Raw genomic sequence first — 26,807 nt, 5'->3', positions numbered from 1 at the left:
TAATATTTGAAAATTCGAATAATAACAACAAAATTAATAGAATAAATTTTTGGATGTGAATATTCAAATAACTAACAATATTATTCAAATTATGTTTCTCAAGCTATGGAGAACACTTTACCATCAAAATTTAAACCAGTAAGGGCTAAAGTTTTACACTGTATTAATCACTTAATTGTATATTTAATTAATAGTAACAAGAAATAAGATTGTAACATATAACAGAGATAAGTAAACACATATCTCTCCGTTCATACTAGAAGTAACAAAACAATAAGTTTAAAAAATAAGAGCTACTGAAAAATATTCTTTTATAGGCTATATATTTTAATTGTAAAATATTAACATGAATTTAAATTAATTAAGTATTTGAATTTAAAGATCAAGCATTACATGTAATTTAATGTATTCTATGAAATACCCTTTGTAGTCCTTTTTTTATGCAGGCATAAAGTAAATGTGAACATTAATTTAATGGGTTATCTTATAATTGATCTGTAATGGGTTATCTCCGCTCTATCTCTAGTTTAATCTGATGCTGACAGATATATTTTCATACTTTTTGGAGAAAATACTCCTTTACATATTTTGAAGAAATAAAGAAGGAACAACAGAACATGTGCAATAAAGTACGGTCAAAATACATTTTATACATAGATTGAAAATATTCTAGATGAGCAATGTTTCTCACTCTCAAATGTGAAGTATAATTTATTTGAAGCGCCAACCAGTTTCGGAGCTATGTTCCCTTTGAACATAGAAAATATTACGTTCTTCTTTCATCTCAATGATCCAAAATAGTATAAAAATGAATTTATTAACTTTATTTGTTACTAGAACTAACGTCATATATTTCGTCATTTTCGATATCAAGAAAAGTGAAGTGTTGCAAAAGTTATAGTTAGATATGTAAACAACATGATGATTGCTAGTAAACAAACTTGGCATGGATTTCATAATTATTTTAATCAAAACCATGTGTATTTGCTTATTATATTTGATATTCTTTGAAGTTTTTCTTTCTTTTCGGGAATTTAAACAAACAATTAAAATTTTCCTTTCACTATAATTCTTACAGGTCAGCTCAAAACCTAACAATCATAACTTCCTGTACATTTCTTTGAAATTGTCTAGGAAGTTATGATTGTCAGAAATATTGAAGTAAGTACGTAATTCTTGACAATTCTTAGCTCTGGCGCTGAGCAGAAGATAGAGGAAAGGGAAAGACAGATATTTTGTTACCTCTTGAAATTCCTGAAAAGATCTATCATCATGAACAGAAAGAATTAATTATCAACCTCTAGTTTCTGAAATTTACCTGTACTTTAAAATTATGATACTGAAAACGATGATTATAGATTCAAGACAGTAAACAATGTATATTTTAATATGAGATTTACTCGATACAAATCACGATACAATCTCTAATAACTGATAATCGTTGATTTCTGCTCTATTGTTCAACCAAGCAGCAGATTAAATACAATTAAACCAAGCATTAATTGGTTTACGGGTTGCCACATGTTCTTCCTATGAAAGTCTTTAAATAATATATAATTTTGTAAATGAGATTATATACAATTCAAACGTGTGGTATATTTTGGACATCAGATAAGTAACTGAAAATCTCAGCTGTACACTTAGAACTCTTTTGGTTGTGAATGTACATTCATAATACTTATGCTGAACGTTAAGTATCATACATAATAAAGAAGTCGGAATTTTCTAAGCAATATTCAGATTCACGATAAAACTTGAGAACTTAAGTTTACTGATATAAGGGCAAAATTACAAGTTTGTGAACTGATTATATGAAAAACTATTTTCTTCCTATAATGGAAACTAACTGTTCAAAAATAAACATGTAGTTTTAACTGAAGTTCGAAAGGATATATATATATATATATATATATATATATATATATATATATATATATTTTTTTTTTTGAGACAACCCTATGTTCTAGTATGTTGATTGTTGTACGGTTATCATCTGACGTTTATGCGTAATGTATTCTAGATATATAACTTCATCTAATTTATTCTACATCTATGATTTCATTAGTAATTAACTTGCAGTCTATTACTCCGAATATTTAAAAAACAAATTTATTAAAATCTAGTTTTTAAATATATCTATCAATACAGCGTGAAAATAAATTTTAATATTTCGGAATATTTAAAATGAATCTTTTTCGATATTTTAATTATTTTTCCAAACCGCTCAAGTCATAAAACTAGTCAATCTTCCTGACATATATAACATCTAGAACGAGAACTTTGTCTTCTTGTAACTTAAATTGAACAATCTATATATAATTTCTTCGTTCTTCAGATCTTTAATCATTAATCTACTAATATTTCAATATATATATGTACAGCATTGACATGTAATTAAAAATGTAATAAAAATAACACTAATTGTATTGCAAATTAAAAATGTTAATGGAAACTTGAGGTACTATTTTGTAGCTAATTATGTAAGATATGAATTATCCGAAGTGAAAATTGATATATTTTACTCAATCATTGTAAAAGAAAGTAATAAATTTGTGATGAGAAAACAAACTAATTTTGAAATTACTATTTTATACTTTTCTAAAAGGAAAATACTACTAATGATTTGGAAAAGAAGGTAAGTAAAATAAACAAAGTTATATGGAGGAAATAACATATATTTGAAACCAGCATTCAAAATATAATAAATAAGGCATAGAGAAATCTGAGATTTATATTAAGAGTTAATGGAGCATTTAGTAAAACATCATATTTTCAAAGATTATATTAAACGATGTTTGTTTCAAAACTTGAACATGTGTCAATTACACAGAACACAGAAAAAAGTTCCAAACTTCTAGAATACATATTTACAAACAAATAGGTCTTTTCTTTACATTTATTATTCATTTAGTAGGAGTTTTGAGACAACAACTCTTAATCAAAAAAACATTATAATGATATACTATATCCATAAAATTTGATTAATCTTCAATTAAGTATTTTTTAGGATTGCAAATAAAAGTATCCTATGTCAAACACACTTAGACAATAATTATAGCTTTTTTATTGTTTAGAAACCAGAGAAAACTTTAATTATAGTATGCCACTAAGTTACAAGATAGTAAAACTTTTATTACAATTCCTCAAAAGATGAATAAAGTTTATATACGCATTTTAAAGGAAGTTTTGTATGACATAGTCAATCAATAAACGGTTTGACAATATGTCTATCTGTACACGATCGGATATGCCAGTGAGAAAGTTCACCTGCAAGGGTAAATATGGATAAGATTATGCCTAACAACAGTAAAAGCAAGAGTGGTATTACATCTAGTAAGCTGACACTGGTAAGCTCCTCTGTAACCGAATCTTCAGTACGTAGAAGTCCTCGAGTAATTATCAGCCTATACAGAACGCCATCTTCCTTCATTCGTTTCAAACTGAAAATAAACAATGTTTAGTTAAGGTTGGCAGAAAGTTTTATGTAAGTATGTATTGTGTACTGTATCTTACTTAAAACAAAATTGTAAGGAAGGAGAACTATATTATTTAAAGTATATCTGATTTATTCATAGGGTACAGGGTGCATATTAACTTCTTGCTTTCCAGGTGTCATTTTTCTATGCGTGTTCTGTAAAACTGGTTTCATTTACTGATAAAAGACTGTCTAGACCGTCACGTAGGGCATAGATATTGTGCATACCTGAGGAGAGCATTGATATTACTGATTTTAAAAAAAATATTTGCATTGTGAAACATTTGGACTGAAAAAGGGAAATTCTGATGTTTTGAAGGGATTTTATGTTGCTTCAGGTTGGCAACACTGACCAGAGAAAAAGACAAAGGGTTTTTTTTTTTTACCGATCTCGAAATAGATCTCGAAGTTGCTAATTGTTCATTGTCAAAACAAATACACGTGTGTTTTAATTGAATGCTTCCTTAGGCCTGCCATATATTGAAACAACACTTTTTTTGTCTTTTCTGTCAGTAAGGTGCTGTCACCTAAGAAGAAATAGCAGAACTAAGTCTTGTCTTGCATCCACTAACAAATTTCAGCATCTCCACGATTAATACCTCTTAATAAAGGATACATTTTCATGACATCCATATGGATGTCACTGGTACACAAGGGGTTAAAGAAAAGTATAAAACATTTATAGTGGACAGATTGATGCAACTTATATCTATCTATCTATTTATCTGTGTGTGAAGGATGTATATTTTTCATTTCTGGCGGACCTGGAAGAGCTACAATTGTACAAAACGTGTTACTACCTTTTTCGAAATCATAAATATCAATATGCTACCTTGTTGTAAGGCAAGAACTCTTATCGGTTTTATCCATCATTGAGTGGATATTATCTACCTGATAGGTTGTTCTCATATTTCTGAGAATTTTACTCTCCAAGGGTGCCTCAAACACTTCTTGCCATGAATTATGTTTATAATTGTTTCATTCTTTACAGTACCCTCAATTATCTTGTACTTGCGTTATCCATTGCTACAGTACTGCGAATATTAATAATGCACGACAGAACATATGATGCGTAAACTCAACATCATTCGAAACATTCGGAAATATCAAAATGAAAGGAAGAATCTTATTAACTGTTAGAGGTGATCTCTCATTCTCTGAGATTTATAAATAAGTTGTATTCTTAGATTGTTTTCGTAACGTGCGTGATGAAGGTAATGATATATTGCGAAGCCAACAACTCTAGGATTCAACGTAGACTGCACGGAAAATTCCTTCCTGTCTTATATTTATTTACGAATTTATACACAATATTGATTTCAGTGTGCCTGTGCGCATGTATATGCTTTGAAAGTACAGAAATGAATTCATTATTTTTATGGTCTCTTTCACGTTCTCTCATTCTAGCATCTACGAATCACTCTTAGTCATTCCGTATTCGTTGTATTCATATACGATCTCTTCTAAGTAAACGTATGGTGTAAAGCTGAGAAAAATGCAAGCGTAGAAATCCAAACTGCATTGAATCCAAATGTCTTTAACTATCAAATAAATCACATACCGGAACTATGATAATATACTAGAACTTATAACTGAATAAAAAGAAAAATGTAATCATCATACTTATAATATATACAGTATCTATTTCAGCTTCATATTACACATGAAACTATCTTCTCAAGATCTTGTATATATAAGAATATGCAGGATTTTCGGTGACCCTGTATCTTCGTCAAAGTCTATTGGTTGAGAATAGATCCGGATTTGGTAAGTTTTGGGTTAATCTTGTAGTGTAGGGGATTGCCTCATAACTCTAAAATAAATTGGGGTCGCGGTGGCTCAGTGGTAGAGTGTTCACTTCTGGTGCATGGGGTCCTTGGTTCGATCCCAGATCGTGCCAAGTGAGCTTTGTGGTGGACAAACACCGTCTGTGTGGGTTTTCTCGGGGCTCTACCGTTTCCTCCCACTTTCTTCATTCTACCATTTCATTCATTTCTCATCATCACCGTCTCCTTTAGCCTAGCCAGCATAACCGTGGGACGTAAAACTCAAAGATTTCATTTCATTTCATATGCTAGTAAACAATTGAAAATTTTATTTCTTTATCTGATATTCCATTGAATTTTCTTAATAACAGATTTTATAGAAATCACCAACTAAACCGCTACCTGTTTACTGTAACTTTTTATATCTTCTACATGTTGCCAGGTTTTGAGAGTTGTCGATAAGATAAATATTGAATGAGTCCGTTTTGAAATGAAATTAAATGAAATCTGTGAGTTTTACGTCCTACGGTTATGTCGTTTAGGTTAAAGGAGACGGTGATGATGAGAAATGAATGAAATAGTGGAATGAAAAAAGTGGAATGAAACGGGGGAACCCTGAGAAAACCCATGCACACGGTGTTTGTCCATCACAAAATTCACTTGGTGCGAGCTGGGATCAAATCACGGCCCCCAGGAGTGATTTTGAGTTTAACGTCCCGTTCAGCAGCAAGGCTAGGCTATATGAGACATGGACTTTCTGATTAACGTGGAATCCGAACCATATGAGCTTCTGCCGGGAATCGAACCCAGGTCTTCCACGCCCAAGGCAAGATAAATATTGAAGAATATGAGTTTGTGCAGTACTACAAAATTGACTGAAACGACCTAAATCATTAAAATATACTTACTAATAGTTTATAATCTTTCTGTAAGGAAATCTGAGCTTCATGGGCAAGGACACAGTGGTCTTGAAGTAATCTGTTGACGTATCAACAATAGGACAAGAAGCACTTGGCAGAGTCATCGCAGCAGAAAGAGTAGACATAATAAAAGCAAATCGTTCGTTACAGACTCTGTTGAGGCCTTCTGGTATTGTTAATGGTTGTTCGGTCTCATGTAACTTACCCATCACTTTATTAAACACAGCATCATTTGTACTCTGAAATAATAAAAGATATTTGTATAATGTCGACATTTTGCAATATGTATTTAAAATTAGATGAAGCTATTGAAACAAATGCTTAAATTTGTCATACCTTTTTACGATACACAGAAATGTCAATATCATGATGATGATCAGATGACAATAAAATTACACAGTAAAAATTAGTATTAAATTATATACAAGAAGTATTTTCATATATCAATTAGCACATACAATTAGGTCGGAGGAAACGGAAATGCTACAGAAAAAATAAGCAAGACTATTATATGGTAGAATTACAAATTGAATTAACTTTTCTCTAAGCAGCAGCAAAACTTTCAAAAGGGCACTGTAGGACTGTCTATGAGACAAATAGTGCCGCCGTACAAAGGATTAAGATTTCTTTAAATGAATCCCAAGTAAAGCCCGGGCAGGAAAATTCTTGTCCACGAGCTTTCACGTCAAGAATGGACTGAAACAAGGATATACGTTGTCGCCATTATTATTCAACTTTGTTCTGGAGTACGCTATAAGAAAAATCAAAAACAGCAACCAGGACCTAGAACTGACTGGTATTCACCAGGTTATGGCGTATATTAATGACGTAAATTTAATAGGGGATGATAGGGGAACAATAGAAAGAAATGCAGAGATCTTATTAAATGCTTGCAGGGAGAAAACTAAATACATGGAAGTTCGTCGGGATCGTAACACTGTAAATTATGATGGATGCATTAAAATATCAAATAATACTTTAGACTTTAGACAATACTTTATACTTTCAAATATCAAAGATCAGTATTAATCCCAGGCCAAAATCATATTCACGAAGAAATTAAATGTAGACTGAAGCAGGGAATTCGTGTTATTGTTCAGTTCAAAATCTTTTGACGTCACGAATTCTGTAGAGGAATTTGAAGCTCAAAATATATCTCTTGTCCTTGATGATTGCGAAACATGGTCGCTTACTCTGAGAGAAGAACATAACTGAAAATATTTGAGAACAAGATCCTAAGACGAATATTCGGACCAAAAAGGGACGGGAATGGGGAATGACTTAAACTTCGTAACGATAAATTGCACAATTTATACTGTTTACCAAACATTGTTAGGGTCATCAAGTCTAGAAGGCTCAGGTGGGCAGGTCATGCAGCCAGAATGGAAGAAAGTAGGGACGTTTTCAAAGTGTTAACTGGAAAACCAATCGGAAAACGACCATTAGGAAGACCAAGGCGTAGATAAGAGGACAACATTAAGATGGATCTTGCAGAAATAGAAATACAAAGTAGAAACTTGATCCAATTGGCTAAGGACAAAATGTGAACGCGGCACTGAACCTTCGAGCTTCATAGGTCATTGAGTTAGTTAGTTAGTTATTAATCAAGCTGATTTTGGCAATGTCAGCACAAAAATTGAGGGTGTTAACAAATTGTATAGTGAAAAATAGATAGATCGAATTAACGAAAATACTTTCTGACCTTCTATTAAAGAATTAGTTACAGGTACGGCGAAATGAACATCATGTCAAAAGAGTATTCGAAATCATAAAGTTTAAGAATCGTTACAATAGCCATTCCTTATTATTTTAATATGAGATTGTAAAGTGCAATAACTGTAGAGTACAATAATTAATAAAGGCAGCCGAACGTCATTGAATCTTCGTACTCTAACATTTATACTAAGAACCGAGATTTATGCGTCATTTTTCATTATCAACCCTCGTCAGGGACGGTTCTAGATAATTTGTCGCCCGTACAATGGCATTATTTGCCACCCCTTCCTCTTTCTCCAGAAAAAACAAATCTTAAAAGCCACGATTTTAAGTATAATACCGCATCATGAACAACAAAGGAGAGGGAAAGGGCACTCACACCCAGAAAGGCCTAAACACTACAAATACAATCTCGTTGTGTCTGTGTTTTTCCTTTGAATAATAATATATTATGTTAGTGAAAGATAAAGCAAACACACCTGCAGAGCAGGCACATAGTCAGAATTTCGTAATAGAGGGAGCGTGACAAGAAATACTATGGTTACATAACAGGGGCTCGATCAATCTAAACTATTTTACTGGCAACATACTCAAATTCGTTTGTTAGAACAATAAAATGAGGAAGTATTTTAATAACAATGAAGATATCTTGAGGAAAATATCTAAAAAAAAAAAAAAAAAGAAAGAAAAGTATTGAGAAAGATATTCGAGGTCATTCGAATTCGGTTGTTCTTGTCTTCTTTCTTCTTATCTTCGTTTAATGCCGTCAAGGATAGCAACAAGATTTCTTTCAACAGTAAAGACATCCTATAAAATGGATTAGTGTTGCTGTGAAATTGAAAATTTCATTAACAAGTGTAACTGGAATCTACATATATTGCCAGGCTCATATTATTGGTGATTGTGGGCATTCCTTAATTTCTACCTGAGATTCTATTTGATTGGACCAGTTTATCAATCTCCATTTGTAGTGCATAGAATTAGCATGGAGCTAGATGGGATTTGGAATACTCCGTTCCAATAATATCTATTTTTAACGCAGGAACCCCCCTCCCGTAGTTTCCTCCACACGAAGCTCCTCATCAGAAAGAGTAACTAAACGTTTGCTGTAGGTTTTCATTTCTAACGCTGCTTTTTCTTTTTCTGTTTGTTTTGTTTAATCCTTCCTTAATTTTTTCATTTTTGATTTCGAAGGAGGGCGGACTCCCCGGACCCACCCTTTGGCTATGTGCTTTTGCAGAGGAACGATGTTCATAGAATTCAATATCGAGCTTCAATCTCAATTTATCAGGTTGCAATTCCAGCGCAACTAGCTCTTTAATCTTTATTTCTTGATTATTTTTCTTCTACATCTGTTAAAAAAATTTAAAAAAAAGTGGAAACGAATAAGGAAGAACTAGTTTGTGACGAAGACAAGGCTAGTTTTCATATCAAAACTGTGATAACTAAAGCCCGGAAGTTGAGAAAAAATCCTCCTCTTTACGAGTGCTAAAAGACGAGGCTTATCATAATATATATGTTCATTTTGGGTCATTGTAGGTCAGAAAATGGTGGATTTTATTTGTCTTTTTTTTCTTTTTTCTTTTTTTTTTCCTTTTTCGGCGTTTTTTTCTTTTTTGCTTAGCTTTTTATAGGTCTTAACGTCTTTTTTGGCAATTTATCTTTCGATAATAAATTTACTGGCCATTAACTCGAATCACCACCACCTCTTAAACATCTTTTCTTTAGAAAAGAAAATTCAAAAGATAAGAAATTCTTCAACGACTGGACTGATAAAAGCAGATCTGCAACAATCACAAGTCAGATAAGGAGGCGTAACAATGTCCTCAAGCAGAGGGTGAGGGTGGGGAAGTTTTCTTATTTCAGTTTGGACTTCAGTTTGTGGAAGGAAAGACCGTTAACATGTCTAAATTTAAACTTAAGAAAACTTCCTTTTTGCGTCAGTTCGTGTCTGAATTTGGAGCAGAGGGTTTTTCAACGGATGGAAATATTCTTTTCTGCTAAGTGAAAGTGAGTCTAGAAAGAACGATTCCATGTTCAATAGCACAGTGGACGTGAGAAACAGGTGAAAGCAGCTTCCCAGGCCGCGGACAAAAAGGAAAAACATCTTCTGTTAGGACAAAGTACTAGTGGACATTCTAAGTCGTCTCCGTTTAACAAAGATCTTTGCAGTGTCTTAGTTGGAGCAACTATACCGTTGGCAAAGATAGACAATGAAACTTTCAAAATGTTTTTGGAGCCGTATACAAATCAGAAGATTCGTGACTAGTCGACCCTCCGAAAGGAGTATATGCAACGCTGCACTGTTTCTTTCAACTGTATATTGTATACTACCAGAAGCTTGTATTTCTTGAGCATTATATTCATTAAATATGTAATTCTAATTACATTGGGTCTTAATTTTAAGTCCTTTTTTCCAGTTTTTAGGTCTTGTTACGGGACCTTTTTGGGCAATATTTAGGTCTTCAACTTCCGAGCCTAGTGATAACTAACTCAATGATACAGGTGCTCGCTACTGTTTGAGAATTGAGTTCTTGTATTTGATAACAATCAAGCAATTCATGTTGGAATTTTCTTGACCATTTGCTTTAGCACTGTCCATGTGATCTTAAACTAATTCGACCTAAACATGACTTATGAATGTAGTATTTAAATTGAAGGTCATCTTAATAAGTTTAACTACCATCATCATGAAGTCTGTTTCCAACAAGAAATATTTATTTTAAATAATATAATTATGACAGACTTTGGCGCCCCTCAAAACTTGTCGCCCCATCCAAATGCACGAGTTGCACATATGGCAGAGACAGCCTTGAGCTTCATGTTCATCAACCTTTACATTTAAATTACTATGCTATGAAAAATTATTAATGAGGTGATATACGTAGGTAGGTGAGACCTAGATCTGCGGAGGAAGACATAAAACCTCAAATGAAGTGATGCAAAAAAAAGTACGCTGTTTAAATAGAAATGACAAAATATTCGAATATTCAAACAGCATATTCTTCAAATCATCTTTATTAAAATATTCAAACAAAGCAATCATACAAACAATTGTTGGATCTTCTAATGAAATGAACAATTTTTCGAAAAATTATTTGAACAATAAACACTTTAGTAATTTTATAGGCATAAATGAAGCTTAATTTACTAATATTAAAAGCTATTGAAACATTTGTGTATAACTACTTACGGGAAATTTGCTAAAATACTATTTAAAAAAAAAAAAAAACTACATAAAATTTTCGCTGATTCCTCATCAGATAGAACAGGAAAGACATATGAGGAAGAAATATTAAACAGAAATAGTAGTGTCCCAGAAGTTTTCATGATGCCAAATCAAACGTTACTCAACTACTCGTCTTTACTTTAATTCTTCTTTTCTTCTACTTCCTCACTTTCTATCTGATGAAGTATTAGCGAAAGTGCTTATAACGTTGTAGTTTCTGGAGCTTCATTTTGAACGATTTTCAGTAACTTCTTTTCCTGTGTCTGAAACGTATCATGTTTGACACATAAGATCACACTAACATTCAACGTGGGATCTATTTCGGTTCAAACATGCATTCCAACGTGACACCGAATCGTTCATGCATTTTGCAAAGAAATGTTGCTCCAGGTTATCTAACCAGACAACCGTAGCCTATTGTGGCCCTTCCAGTTTATCGAAACGCCGCCTATCGAGGCGTTTCTTTAGGAGTGCAAACAAAGGGTAGTCGGAAGGGGCTAAATCAGGGCTATACAGAAGACTGTCAAGAATTTCCTAGTTGAAACTCATGATGTGTGTAGGGGACCGTTGGTCTCCATGTGGTCGTGCTTTATAGTGCAGTAACAATACCCTTCTCGTAGTGGTCCTTTTCGTTTCTTACTTATGGCTCCTTTCAGCTTGTCCATGGTTTGAGAGTACGTGTCCGCATAACGCTCGTACCCTTTGTCAGAAATTCAACATGAATGACACCCTGATCATTCCAAAACACAGGAACCATTGTGTTCTTGGCAAATGTTGTTGTCTTGAATTTCTTGGCCGGCGGTGACAATGGATGTTTTCATATCATGCTCTGGCATTTTTATTCAGGTGTTGGGTTTTCATCACCCGCTATGATGCGATGAAGGAATGAATTTCGTTCGTGGGCATATCGTGTGAGGTGGGTTAGGAAAATGACATCCGAAGGTGTTCTTGGTCCTCAATCATATGTTTTGGCACCCAACGCACATGCACTTCTGAAGCCAAGTTGGTCAGGGACGATACTCCTCACTCAATCACATGAGATTTGCAATGCATCTGCAACGTCATGCAATCTCACTTTTCTGTCTCCACGAATCATCACATCAACGTTACACACCTTTCTGTCGGTGATGGAAGTTGCTGGTCTGCCACTTGTATCATCATCTGTCACAGTCCTCCTACTACTTGCGAATGTGTCGCACCATATATATACTTGATTTTTCGACATAAAACTCTTTCTATAGACATCCACCAATTTTCAATTAATGTTATATGGTTCCTGTCCTTTGGCCCATAAAAAACGAATAACATAGCACACTTGGAGTAACTTCCGTTACTTTGATATCTGCAACATACAAAAATAAATAAAAAATAAATAATAATAATAATAATAATAATAAAATAAAAATAAAAAATAAAAAAATAGCTGCACAAAAAAGCGCTGGGTGTTAGAGGTAAATTAACCTTATTTTTTGATACACCCATATATATGCATATATTTAAAAGGAAATATTCTATTATAATAATTTTTCTTCATTTCTCCTTCAGAGTTGGACGAAAATCAATATTTGTGCGAAGAAATTATAGATGCGTAATTTGTAAATCAAGAAGCATACATATACTGAATTTCGCATCTTTATACTCAATGTCTCAAGAGAAAATAAAAAAAAAATAATAATATAATTCTTCCCCCTCCCTTGTATACTACTTTGATATGAAATTTTCTAAATTATTCCATGTCAATGAACTGCTCTTCTTTTGTATTAAAAAAGTCCTTACATATTAAATTCCGCACCTCAATATCCAATTGTTAAAAAGGAATATGTAATTATAGTGTAAACTTATCTCTCTTTCCCCTATAACTTCAGGATGAAATTAAGAAATTCGTTCAACTCAATTGAATGTTTATATTGTGTGTATCATAAAGTTTAGGTATCAAGTTTCGTTCAAATTCTTCCATAAATTGTAAAATTGCCTTTTATCTTTCTACAGATGTACCATATTGTTCGATTCCTGTTCCATACTCTTTCTAGATGGATTTTTGAAATATGTGCAAGTAAATGAGCTATTCGTACTCTGTGTAACAAAAGCCTCCAATCAATCTAATAATAAAGAAGCCTGTTAATATCACATTTGTATCAAAAACCTCTTCTTCTATTCCCTTACGTGCACCGTAATGAACTTTTACTCTTCAAATATCTCTCTGGGAGGAATTTCCAAATTTCTTGTAGGTAAATGAGAGGTTTGCATTCCATATATCCAATACCTTTCTTCTAAGTACTGCGTTGCTCATGCGGAGATAATTAAAAAAAAGTGCCTCCTTGTACGACTGTGTCCGCCATCTTGAATTCATAGAAGTGAACGATTTATTTCTATTCCCTGAAGCAATAAGATCCACACTTTAAATGTCGTGTCTTTATTTTGATCGGTTGAAAAGAAAGATTTCATAATATAAAACTTTTGTGCAAAAAATAGGTTTAAAATGGTAAAAGAATGATAAAAAATCACTTGAATAGTTTCAGAGGTTAACTCAAACAAACACACTAACTCATAAATCTTCTTACTTTATAATAGTTTTTATTTTGTAGTTTGTGATATAGTACTTCATAATGTATATATAAGTGATTGACAAGAATGATAAACTCATAGTTTTTAAGTATGTACTGTAGCGTTAAAATATTGCAGTTACGTAAAAATAAGATGCTATAATAAGGAACATAAGGTAACAACTATTATGGTAATTTTGACTTAATTAACTTGTTAAACATGATGTTAAAATGTCATACTACTGATAACTGAAAACAGGATTAATTCAGCTACTAGCATTGAAATGTTATTGAAACGAAAGGGGAAAAATATAGTATACTAATACGAATGATTCTATAACCTGGGACAACCTAACTTTTGACCCTGTATGAAAAATTAAGATTTATCTGTCTTGTAAGGAATTAAGAATAAACTTACATTGTAACAAAAAATTGAATTGTACTGAAAGCTTTTATTTTCAACCTTTCTGCAGTCTTTACCAAGTTCAGATTTGAATTTCTGCCCTTTCGTTGTAAAATGAGTGAAGGACACCAATGAACTTCGGTCAGACTGCAGACTGTCGTTCGTATTTAATCTCTGCAAATGACAGGAAGCCAAATTCTAATATCAAAGAAGACTATTTTAGTGTCTACTATAACTAGACACATAATTTCTTGAATGATTTGATCACTCATATATATAAAAAAAGAAAAGTTTACTTAGAGTTATTTTAATTATTTTAATTATTTTTTCTTTTTTCGTATTTACTGGGATATTCCACACTTCATAAAAATTGTTGTCATTTATTTGTAATATATATGTATGGACAAGTTGCAAGTCGATCTCCTGGTGCATCCTTATGACAGTTGAAAGTGTCTAATCCCTTGTACAGTGCCAATATTTAACTCATGGACAGTCCTAGGTTGTTCTAGTGCCCTTTTGACAGTTTTGCTGCTGACAAAAAACTTTACAATTTATAATAATTGTTTATGGTCATTAAGTGACATAGTATTTCAAATAGTTTATCTTCTTCAGTTTCTGCTCTTGGTATAAAGGTAAAAGATAATTACAACTAGATATTAATTCATAGTTTAGATATTAGTTTGTAATCTAGCATAAGTATGTAGAACTCGATACAAAATTAAAATATAATTTTTGTACTTTTCTTATATTCATTACAGTACTAACCTGTAAAATGTAATATGCAGCCGTACCAGAAAGAATACCAAGCTTATAATTCCGAAGACGTAAAAGTTCTTCCAAATTACGAAATGGAAGTTCCAGCTTCTTTACAGTAAGAAATGAAATAACAGTACTGGAATACACGGAGCTTAGGATAACTCCAACGAGGAATATCAACAGAAATACTGCTCTCGCTGATATAGACTCCGGAGGACGATAATGCCCTTATAAATAAATACAATGGAACAGTGTAAACAAATATTACTCTTGTATCTAGGATATTTTTTTTCGAATACAGCAAGATGTAAAGAATGCGTTTTATTTAAAATGTGGATATTGTGTTATTTCTTTACGTGTGTTTCGAAACGTCCTATTCTTTCATTTTAAGAACTGAACTCATTAAAATTAAAAGAATAAGGAAATTTATCAACATTATATTTAAATAAGTTTCGTATTACAATGTAAAAGTAAATTGTGGACAATCCGACAATATTGGTGCTAACGTAATGAATTTTACGAAGCTATCCCAGAAGCCTTACTGTTGAAATATCTCTATAGACTATTTTTAATTTATAGGTTTGCATATTGTAAAGTCGGAATTTAACGTTCTTCAGACCTCGAAGAGCTAGTAACATTAAAACATTAAATGTTGAAAACTTTTGGTAAGGTAAACGGGCCTGAATTCGACAGGTACCCGAATTCGACATACCTGTGCTTAAATGTTGTGAAATAAGCGTAAAATGTCATCCCTGCGATCGTGAATAGAAGTGGCAACATTATGGGAGTGTCTTTTCTTGTGTCAAAAGTGCGGTTACAGTAGATGAGTCATACGCATGGAGAAAAGTAGTACATTGTTGTGTGTGTGATACACTCTTCGAGAAAAAACACATAATCGTAAGGAAATCATAAGACGGCAAGTTATTTTCGTAAGACTTTTATTAAAGTTAGGTTTGCTTCAAGCAAATAGTGGTACTTCAATGTTGTAAAGGAGTTTCAATCAGTGCGTTTTGTTTTCTTCTGTGAGGACAAAGGTTGTGATGTAACATGAACGGGGGGATGTCGAAAACACGAGCCTTTATTTCGTAATATTTGACTTTACTTTGTACTTTAGTAACGTGGACCGGATTTCGACTAGGTTGTCGAATTCATGCTCAGTAGTGCAAATATAATTTTAACTGAATATCTAAAAGTACAAGTATGTTCAAAGTTTTTCATAAAGCTATTTGTTGCATAATTCTCCTATAGTTGTAACCTCAGTTCGACATGGAATGTCGAAATCAGGTTCCAGCATGTCGAATTGAGGATCATCGAAGTAACTACTCAGTTCAGAAAATTTAAGTTGTGTTCTTTTGCCCGTCTGATAATTTCTTCATAATAATAAAACAATATTTGAAGCTGAGAAGAGATTACTACTAATAATAATGCTGACTTAATGTTTTACATGGATATAATTGAAGGTGCCGAATTCAGATACCGCAACTGTCGAAACCAGGAGGTGTGTGTCGAATTCGGGTTCGATTGGCGAGTTCCAGTTTCATAAAAAATTTTAGCATTAGCATTTGAGCCTTGAAGTGACTTTTAGTAGAGTAGTGAATTAGTAGAGACTGTACATTTCAAGAAAAAAAAATGGACCAACACCGACCAATATTATGGCCACAATAGGCATATGATTTTGAAAAAGGTCCTTAACCTGTCGAAATCCGGTGCGTTTACCTTAGTTCTAAGGAGTCCTACTGTGAAATATACCGTCCTCTTAATAATAACGATGTGAGGTGCACGTCATAGAGTACAACAGATTTTGATGAGTAGATGATGATGCTGAGTTAATATAGTGAACTAAGTGAGCCAAGGGGATTGAACCCTGAACATAGGAAAAGGTAAAGTGATTCTTTAAGCAATATAGTGATTAGCAATAAGGCACAATAGTGCATGACAGATGGATTACAATGAATACAATAAACGATAAATGCATATAAATATATTTTAATAACTAACAGCCTACGATAAAATATTTAGTATAATTAATTAAAATAAATAATTTAAAAAAAGAGTAAATAAGATATGAAATTCCCCTACACCATTATTTGTAAAATTTATTTAATATGCTGATATGTCTAGAATATGAGATGAGATTCAAATTACATTATCTAAACATGATAAATTTGATATATCTGACTCATGGGAGACTTGGTCGAATAGCGAGGCAAAGCATGCATAGTTAGAGCATTAAACAGTGACAAACGAAAGATTAACACTTACAAAATCGGATCCTTTTCCTTTTCCTTTTTCGTTATCTATTCTAGATTATTATTCAAGGTCAATAAGTTAAAGTACTGAGTTACAAAATGCCTACTCTACCTGACTAATTATAGGTTTATCTAGCAGCGTTTTTTGCATAATGTTGTCGAATCCAAGAAATGGTCTTATTATTATTATTATTATTATTATTATTATTATTATTATTATTATTATTATTATTATTATTATTATTATTATTATTATTATTATTATTATCGCTCTCCTTGTATTCTCGTGAAGAGTACTTTTTCAATTTTGAAAAATTAAGAGTAAAATTTTGAATAAGAATACGATAATTTAAAAATTTAGTTTTTCACTTATATTTGGTATAAAAAATAAAACCACATAACAGATAAGTTTTAATTTGAAATTTGACTTTGATTAATCTTTAGCTGTTTATGAAGTATTTGAGGATTTTGCCCATGATGGATGGTTGTTGATAAGCGTTAAATAGAAAGTTCTATCCAGCATTAGATTGGCAATGGATGATGATAATATATTTTTAACAATTTTAAAAGTTGTTTTGTTACAGACTGACGGAAGGACATGAGAAATATGACATTTACATATGATGAAACATCAAGTAAATTCAACGGTAAAAATTAAACATTGTTAATTATTCTATTTCTTCTTGGTGGGGGAATGGATGTTTCCCCCCTTCTGTTCCAGGCGAACGTCATTGAACAAGCAATGGTAGGTACAAGTGTGATTGGCATACGAGGGCTAGGTTAGATTAGGTGCATGGCGTAGATATACCTTACTGAGGCTACCAGACAAAGAGTAAGAGATCGAGATTTTTTTTTAGGAGGAAGAGCTGCAGGAGATGATGCATATGTATATAAACATATATGACCGTAATGTTTTTCATAGATAGTATGGTACTGATAGGAAAAGGACCATAACCAAGTAGAGAATACAAGAAGCGAAGAAAAATGGAACAGCAGCGTTCTGTGAAAGTACAAGAATAGGTACAATGTTTGATATTACCAATGTCCTGCTGACAATAACATATTGGAGTGGCCCGAAGACCCTGACGGTACTTTTGTGGTGGGGTTTGAGCTGTGTGCAGTCGTATATGGTTATGTAAGAAATAATACGTATGAGTCCAGGATGGGTGATGATGGGGCCATTTTCGGGTATCATTAGAACATTACTTATTTAAACAAACATTAGGCCTTTAGTGCTACCTACAATAATAAGGTATTGTTACGGGATATGAAGTAAGGACAAGCTAGGACATCTTTATTTCATGTGGAAATTCAACCAGCCATCAATGGAAGCCAAGCAGCCTTCAAGAGTTCACTGCCTGATGTTATTAACACCAATATTCTGTTGTACGTCACTAGCTGACTTTACATCAAAAGATTAATTAACTATTGCTTTGCTGTTATTGAGGAAATCTTTGTACTTGTAATTTGTAATAAACAGTGGTAGCGACCTTCAGAACTTTCACCCTTTAACAGTCTCACACGTGACGTTTGTAATTTGGCTTTGTTAGATCAATTGCTTCTCTCAATTGGTTCGACCTCATTGGCCCCTCATAGTCAGGCTACTGCAAGACATTGTCCGTTTCGTTCGTTTACCCACGACACGATGTTACAACAAGGAAGTAATGAATATAGAAGTAAGGACTTTGACTCAGGTGAGTCTCCTTTTAGTTCATTTACCTGTCAGCGTTAGCAGTCTCAGGAGCAAGTTTGAGAACTTTGTGTTGAGTCGACGACATGTAGAAACATGAACTTGGTCAATGTCAGTTTTGGGTAATCGACCACGCTCAGGAAACTCTGTGGTGTCACCATCATCTTATTCTGACGTCAGAGGGACAGTCAGGTCAAAAGCAATTGAGAGAGCACGATCTGGGTCTTTGGATCTCAACCACGACGCGAGACACATCGGAGTCTCTCTGCCTTTGGGTCCGGCATTCAATGCCATGGTTGACTGTCGGACAAGTTTTCATCATGGACTTCATCAGGACAACCCAACCTGCAAGTCACTGGAACTTCGAGGACAGCGCCTAAACATCACCTATGAGTAAGAGGGAGAAGATTGGAACTACTTCGAATTAGGGTGAGACTGTTCAAAATTAGTTGCTATTCCCTTGCTCTACCATCTATTCCTTAACGCCCTTATTGCTACCAATTCTCAATGAAAATGCGTTGGTTATTTTCAAATTATTTTAACACTAAATTCGTATTCGTTACTCTGTCTAATTTTGCTCATGGTTCTAGTTGCCTAAGACTAGTGGTGGAGACGCCCCCATTTAGCATGTGCTTTACTGCTAAAAATTTGGTATTGTTATCCCGCACCTCTTAGGTGCCTCTCGTTTCTATCCCGACAGTTAAGTGGTGTCGGAACAGTATAGTTAAATTATATCACCAACCTTGACTCCATTATTTACGAGATGCACAGCAAAAGTACATGCCATTTGTTTTCTGAAGTCTGCGTTTCTTATGATTTCAGGGAAGCAACTACAACGTCGGGGACCTTCATCCATCGTCCCAAAGCAGCAGGGCCGTAACTTGTGGGGGTGAGGGCAGGGAGCAACTGCCCCCAGGCAAGCTTCCAACCGTTCAAGGGGGCCCACATTAAGAAAAAAAAATCTTACTCCATATATGATAAGAACATGAAATTATAAATGAAACATCAAACAGGTTCACTACATTACACAAACAAAACAGCACACAAAAGGTAAATAAAGCAAAAATAAGTCGTGGGCCCATTTCAGTAAAAAAATGTCTACTATTAGGGTCTCTAGAAATAATATTTATTCATATGGCTTTGATATTTATCAACATTGTCCCCTTAATTAGTATTTCATTATGAAACGGGCCCAGGGGCGTAACCAACGGCCCCGCAGGCCTTGCCGTGCGGGAGGGCCTACAGGCTCCGGGGTGTCCATAAAGAGTAAGAGAAAGATGGAAAGAGGGGCCCAAGAATTTGAAAAACAGCTTTTCTATGAGGCCCAAATACACGTATTAATGCTTGCTCCCCCCCCCACTCCAGAAAAAATCTAAGTTACGACAGTGCAGGTTTTGTTTACTAGGTGACAGGAATTGACCCACAGTGCCTGAATGAGTAAGACGTGTTTCTGATACTGCCCCGCAACGTGGAATTTTTGGTTGAAAAGCAACAGGTAAGTCTGAAATTCCGCACCGTAAGTGGACGTTGTGCAGCCGATATTCATATTCAATTGGAGGGTGTGTGTGGTGATAGTGCTCTTGCAGAAAACACTGTTAGGAAGTGGGTGCGAAAGTTCAAAGCAGGACGACCGTGTGTGAAAGGTGAGCAGAGGTCTGGACGTCCAAAAACAGAATCAACTAATGCTAACATTGCCCATGTTGAAAATTTCATCGTGAGAGATAAGGAGTGTCACCATGCAGGAAATTTGTGATATATTGAGGCTAACATTGGGAACCGTAGAACGAATAATTACAAACGAACTGTGCCTAAGGAAAGTTTTTTTTTTTTCTCGAAGGGATCAACGAATGCTTATTGACGATAACAAAAGAGGCAAGGATTTGGTTATGTGTTGCAAATTTCACACGCTTTAGGAAAGAGGAATGCAATTATTTAGAAAATGTTGTGACAATGGATGAATCACATATTCCATTATTCAACCCAGAAACAAAAAGGCAGTCGATAGAATAAAAACACACAGATTCACCCCCGCCCCCCCCCCCCAAATATCATCAGGTGGCATCAAATGAAAAGTGCTGTACGCTATCTTCTGGGATTTCCAAGGAGTCATATTGTCCCACCACTCTTTACTGTCTTGAGCATAGTTATTATTATTATTATTATTATTATTATTATTATTATTATTATTATTATTATTATTATTATTATTATTACTACTATTATATAATAATAATAATAATAATATTGAAAGGTACTTATCCACAATTCCTAATTAACCCTGTGACATGCTTCAGTTTTGTTTTCAAACATGAAAACGTAGAAAGTATGTAAACTGCTAATTTACTATGCTTACCTTATGTTATTTATTTATTTGTTGTAGTGAATCCCTTAAATACGTCAGTACTATTTTGAAACAAAAAAAAAACAAAAAAAAAAGTGAAAGAAGAAAAGTCGAGAACCAAACACAACAGAATTATACATAATGTACTGTAATATTCTAACATACCTTGTTGGCAAATAGCTCCAAGAACGCAAAGCACCGACTCACAAAATGCCGAGAAATATGAATGAAACACTGCTTCGTCCAAGTAGCTATCTTCTACATGATACAAAATCGTTAGAGAAATCGCTGTTGTCACTACAGTCGCTGTTATCGTCCACCATAAGTGCTCGTTGAATGGTTTCAGAAAACTCATCCAATGGATTTCTTCATCGTTCGTTCGTTTGACATAAATACGATAGCTGAAAAGAGTCGTGTAACCGATTACACAGGTAAGTTGTTAAAATAACTCTAACTGATTATGTGAAAGAAATGCTATTTTGTTTTCATTTGGTAGAAGAAGTTACATAAGCATAATACAGTACATTGACAAAGTTAGTTTCCAGTTTCTAGGAAATATTTAAAACACATATACAATAACAAGAATTTTAGGAACGATCCAAAAAAATGAATTAAAAAATTGCGATCTTGGCCAAGAATTTTAGGAATGATCGAAAAATGCATCAAAAGATTGAGATCTTGGCCAATAATTAGTTTTGGAACAGGGACCACAAAATGTTTGAATGGCCCCTAAATCCATTGTTTTTTTTTTACGGAATAAGCACATGATACTAAATGATAGTTTGGGTTTGGCTGCACTATATGTAGTTCTCTAGATATAAAGTGTACAAAATTTTTATGATTAAAATATATTGGATCTTTTGATGCATTTTTGGATCAGGGCCCACAAAAATTTTTAACGCCCTTTAAATCGATTTTTTTTAACGAAATAAGCACATTATATTCAGTTAACTGATTGTCTGGATCTAGCTACACTATATGTAGTTCTCTACATATAAAGCGTACAAAATTTTTATGATTAAAATATATTGGATCTTTTGATGCATTTTTGGATCAGGGCCCACAAAAATTTTTAACGCCCTTTAAATCGAGTTTTCGTTTTTTTTTTTTTTTACAAAATAAGCACATCATACTCAGTTAACTGATTGTCTGGATCTGGCTACACTATATGTAGTTCTCTACATATAAAGCGTACAAAATTTTTATGATTAAAATATATTGGATCTTTTGATGCATTTTTGGATCAGGGCCCACAAAAATTTTTAACGCCCTTTAAATCGAGTTTTCGTTTTTTTTCTTTTTTTTTTTACAAAATAAGCACATCATACTCAGTTAACTGATTGTCTGGATCTGGCTACACTATATGTAGTTCTCTACATATAAAGCGTACAAAATTTTTATTGATTAAAATATATTGGATCTTTTGATGCATTTTTGGATCAGGGCCCACAAAAATTTTTAACGCCCTTTAAATCGAGTTTTCGTTTTTTTTTTTTTTACAAAATAAGCACATCATACTCAGTTAACTGATTGTCTGGATCTGGCTACACTATATGTAGTTCTCTACATATAAAGCGTACAAAATTTTTATGATTAAAATATATTGGATTTTTTGATGCATTTTTGGATCAGGGCCCACAAAAATTTTTAACGCCCTTTAAATCGAGTTTTCGTTTTTTTTTTGTTTTTTTTTACAAAATAAGCACATCATACTCAGTTAACTGATTGTCTGGATCTGGCTACACTATATGTAGTTCTCTACATATAAAGCGTACAAAATTTTTATGATTAAAATATATTGGATCTTTTGATGCATTTTTGGATCAGGGCCCACAAAAATTTTTAACGCCCTTTAAATCGAGTTTTCGTTTTTTTTTTTTTTTACAAAATAAGCACATCATACTCAGTTAACTGATTGTCTGGATCTGGCTACACTATATGTAGTTCTCTACATATAAAGCGTACAAAATTTTTATGATTAAAATATATTGGATCTTTTGATGCATTTTTGGATCAGGGCCCACAAAAATTTTTAACGCCCTTTAAATCGAGTTTTCGTTTTTTTTTTTTTTTTTTTTTTACAAAATAAGCACATCATACTCAGTTAACTGATTGTCTGGATCTGGCTACACTATATGTAGTTCTCTACATATAAAGCGTACAAAATTTTTATGATTAAAATATATTGGATCTTTTGATGCATTTTTGGATCAGGGCCCACAAAAATTTTTAACGCCCTTTAAATCGAGTTTTCGTTTTTTTTTTCTTTACAAAATAAGCACATCATACTCAGTTAGCTGATTGTCTGGATCTGGCTACACTATATGTAGTTCTCTACATATAAAGCGTACAAAATTTTTATGATTAAAATATATTGGATCTTTTGATGCATTTTTGGATCAGGGCCCACAAAAATTTTTAACGCCCTTTAAATCGAGTTTTCGTTTTTTTTTTTTTTTTTTTTACAAAATAAGCACATCATACTCAGTTAACTGATTGTCTGGATCTGGCTACACTATATGTAGTTCTCTACATATAAAGCGTACAAAATTTTTATGATTAAAATATATTGGATCTTTTGATGCATTTTTGGATCAGGGCCCACAAAAATTTTTAACGCCCTTTAAATCGAGTTTTCGTTTTTTTTTTTTTTACAAAATAAGCACATCATACTCAGTTAACTGATTGTCTGGATCTGGCTACACTATATGTAGTTCTCTACATATAAAGCGTACAAAATTTTTATGATTAAAATATATTGGATCTTTTGATGCATTTTTGGATCAGGGCCCACAAAAATTTTTAACGCCCTTTAAATCGAGTTTTCGTTTTTTTTTTTTTTTTACAAAATAAGCACATCATACTCAGTTAACTGATTGTCTGGATCTGGCTACACTATATGTAGTTCTCTACATATAAAGCGTACAAAATTTTTATGATTAAAATATATTGGATCTTTTGATGCATTTTTGGATCAGGGCCCACAAAAATTTTTAACGCCCTTTAAATCGAGTTTTCGTTTTTTTTTTCTTTTACAAAATAAGCACATCATACTCAGTTAACTGATTGTCTGGATCTGGCTACACTATATGTAGTTCTCTACATATAAAGCGTACAAAATTTTTATGATTAAAATATATTGGATCTTTTGATGCATTTTTGGATCAGGGCCCACAAAAATTTTTAACGCCCTTTAAATCGAGTTTTCGTTTTTTTTTTTTTTTTTTTACAAAATAAGCACATCATACTCAGTTAACTGATTGTCTGGATCTGGCTACACTATATGTAGTTCTCTACATATAAAGCGTACAAAATTTTTATGATTAAAATATATTGGATCTTTTGATGCATTTTTGAATCAGGGCCCACAAAAATTTTTAACGCCCTTTAAATCGAGTTTTCGTTTTTTTTTTTTTTTTTTTTACAAAATAAGCACATCATACTCAGTTAACTGATTGTCTGGATCTGGCTACACTATATGTAGTTCTCTACATATAAAGCGTACAAAATTTTTATGATTAAAATATATTGGATCTTTTGATGCATTTTTGGATCAGGGCCCACAAAAATTTTTAACGCCCTTTAAATCGAGTTTTCGTTTTTTTTTTTTTTTTTTTTACAAAATAAGCACATCATACTCAGTTAACTGATTGTCTGGATCTGGCTACACTATATGTAGTTCTCTACATATAAAGCGTACAAAATTTTTATGATTAAAATATATTGGATCTTTTGATGCATTTTTGGATCAGGGCCCACAAAAATTTTTAACGCCCTTTAAATCGATTTTTTTTAACGAAATAAGCACATTATATTCAGTTAACTGATTGTCTGGATCTAGCTACACTATATGTAGTTCTCTAGATATAAAGCGTACAATTTTTTTTTTATTAAAATATATTGGATCTTTTGATGCATTTTTGGATCAGGGGCTACAAAATTTTTGAAGGACCTTTAAATCGAGTTTTCGAAATAAGTACATCATACTGAGTTAAGTGAAAGTTTGGGTTTGGCTACACTATATGTAGTTCTCCAAATATAAGGCCTACAAGACAATTTTTGACTTTAACATATTGGATCTTTTGATCCAAAAATTAAATAAATGAACAGTTCCTGATAATAGAAAATATTTGTTTCAAACACACATAAATTAACAACATACCAAATATTTATTTTAAAATAAGATATTTTACTCGACATTGTACCAACATTTATCTATCTTTTATATTATATTGATAGAGATGGTTATCAAAATAATGAACACGCCAGATGTCTGGGTTAACAACGATCAGGCGGCTACCGGGTCGGGTTGTTGTTGGTAGTGTGTTAAGGCAAACTCCGTATTACGGGAAGTAGTAGGACGTCAGTGTAAAAGAGATTGCTCCAGAAAGTGATTGCTCAGAAGATTGCATCGCGAAGCTCGACCTTGGGATTCGACCATACCACATCCAAGTCTTTCGAGCTTTAACAATGGCACAGAAACGTATTAGAGTGGAACGCTGTCAGATTTTAGCTGAAATGCAGAATATACAAGAAAACATTTTGAATGTAATGGCATTCAGTGATGAATTCACTTTTCATATAAGTGACCTTTTCAAACAACGTAATTTTCTGGGGCACTGAAAACCCTCGAGTCATTTGAGAGCGTGAACAGGACTCCGAAAGATGAATGTTTAATTCACTGTGACTACTATTGTAATTGAACCTACTTACAAAAATTATCCACAGTGACGTTACACGTGTACTTAAGAATATTGCAACAGTATTCTATTAATAAAGTACCACTACAAATCCGTCTTACAGGAATATTTCCAATAAGATGGCGCACCACCACATTATACTCTTACTCTTCATGCCTATCACGACCACACATTTGCCGGTCGATGTATTGGTTGTGGTGGACCACTGTGCTGCCGTCCATAATCCTCAGATTTGGTACCCTGTGATTTCTGGTTATAGGGTATGGTAAAGGAGTGCGTGTATAACAGGAGATTTCTCGACATCAATGACCTAAAGCATTTGATACGAGATGTGATATCTCCGATTCTCAGCGAGTCTTTAAATGCTATTGGTAATCGCTGTTTTTTTGTGTGTTGAACATGATGGAGAAGGGTGAGACCGTCATGTAAACTCTTTGTTACATTTGATGAATTGCAAGTTTCTACCATTTCCGTGGTAACATAATTCTGATTCACCCTAATATAGTTAATTCTCAGTTTCTAGAATATTTAGGCACTGTATAACAAAATAAACTTTCAAAGTCGATCATTGGTATCTTCAGATCTCATAAAAAGAGGGAAAAAATGCAAAAAGCATAGAGAAAGTTAGCGAATAATTCTTAAAAAGCGTAAATTCGCTTTCCATTAGCCTTTGACTAGAAATGCTTCAAATCTAACTTCTTTTAAAATCTTTCTTCTATATTTGTAAAGATAACAAAGTCCTTTTTTATTATTATTTATTTTATTTAATAAATAGTATACCTAATCCTTATTATAATTTTGCACTTACCATAATCTAATCGTATTCTTTCTTGAAGAAATTTTTGTGTTTATTGAAATAATTAAATTAATTCTATTTTTAAAATAATGTTTCTGTAGTAACTAACATATTTTAATACTGAGAAAATATAACGAACAAATGTCATTTTTCGAACTTTGATTAAAAAATCACGGAGACAGTATGTTGTATGTGATCGATAAAACTAATTCGATCTTGATTA

General features: G+C 33.1%; 1 protein-coding gene across 5 annotated transcripts in view; it reads right to left on the bottom strand.

The window, feature by feature from the left end:
• Window positions 1-874: 874 nt before the first annotated feature.
• LOC145685858 (glutamate receptor 1-like) overlaps window positions 875-26,807 on the bottom strand; it is a 42,594-nt gene continuing 16,661 nt past the window's right edge. For 4 of the 5 annotated variants that reach the window (XM_081758498.1, XM_081758500.1, XM_081758496.1 and 1 more), the window contains 4 exons: window positions 21,254-21,489; window positions 14,818-15,035; window positions 6,150-6,400; window positions 875-3,440 (listed from right to left, as the gene is read on the bottom strand). In XM_081758498.1, coding sequence (XP_081614624.1) covers window positions 3,200-3,440; window positions 6,150-6,400; window positions 14,818-15,035; window positions 21,254-21,489 — 946 coding nt within the window. In that variant the 3' untranslated portion in view covers window positions 875-3,199. The remainder of the gene's footprint in view (window positions 3,441-6,149; window positions 6,401-14,817; window positions 15,036-21,253; window positions 21,490-26,807) is intronic. The other variant, XM_081758501.1, reaches the window with a different exon arrangement.

This window comes from Thermobia domestica, chromosome 5 (assembly GCF_964235325.1).
Source record: "Thermobia domestica chromosome 5, izTheDome1.hap1.1, whole genome shotgun sequence".
In the NCBI taxonomy this organism is placed as follows: domain Eukaryota; kingdom Metazoa; phylum Arthropoda; class Insecta; order Zygentoma; family Lepismatidae; genus Thermobia; species Thermobia domestica.
This window is presented reverse-complemented; position numbering and strand designations above follow the sequence as displayed.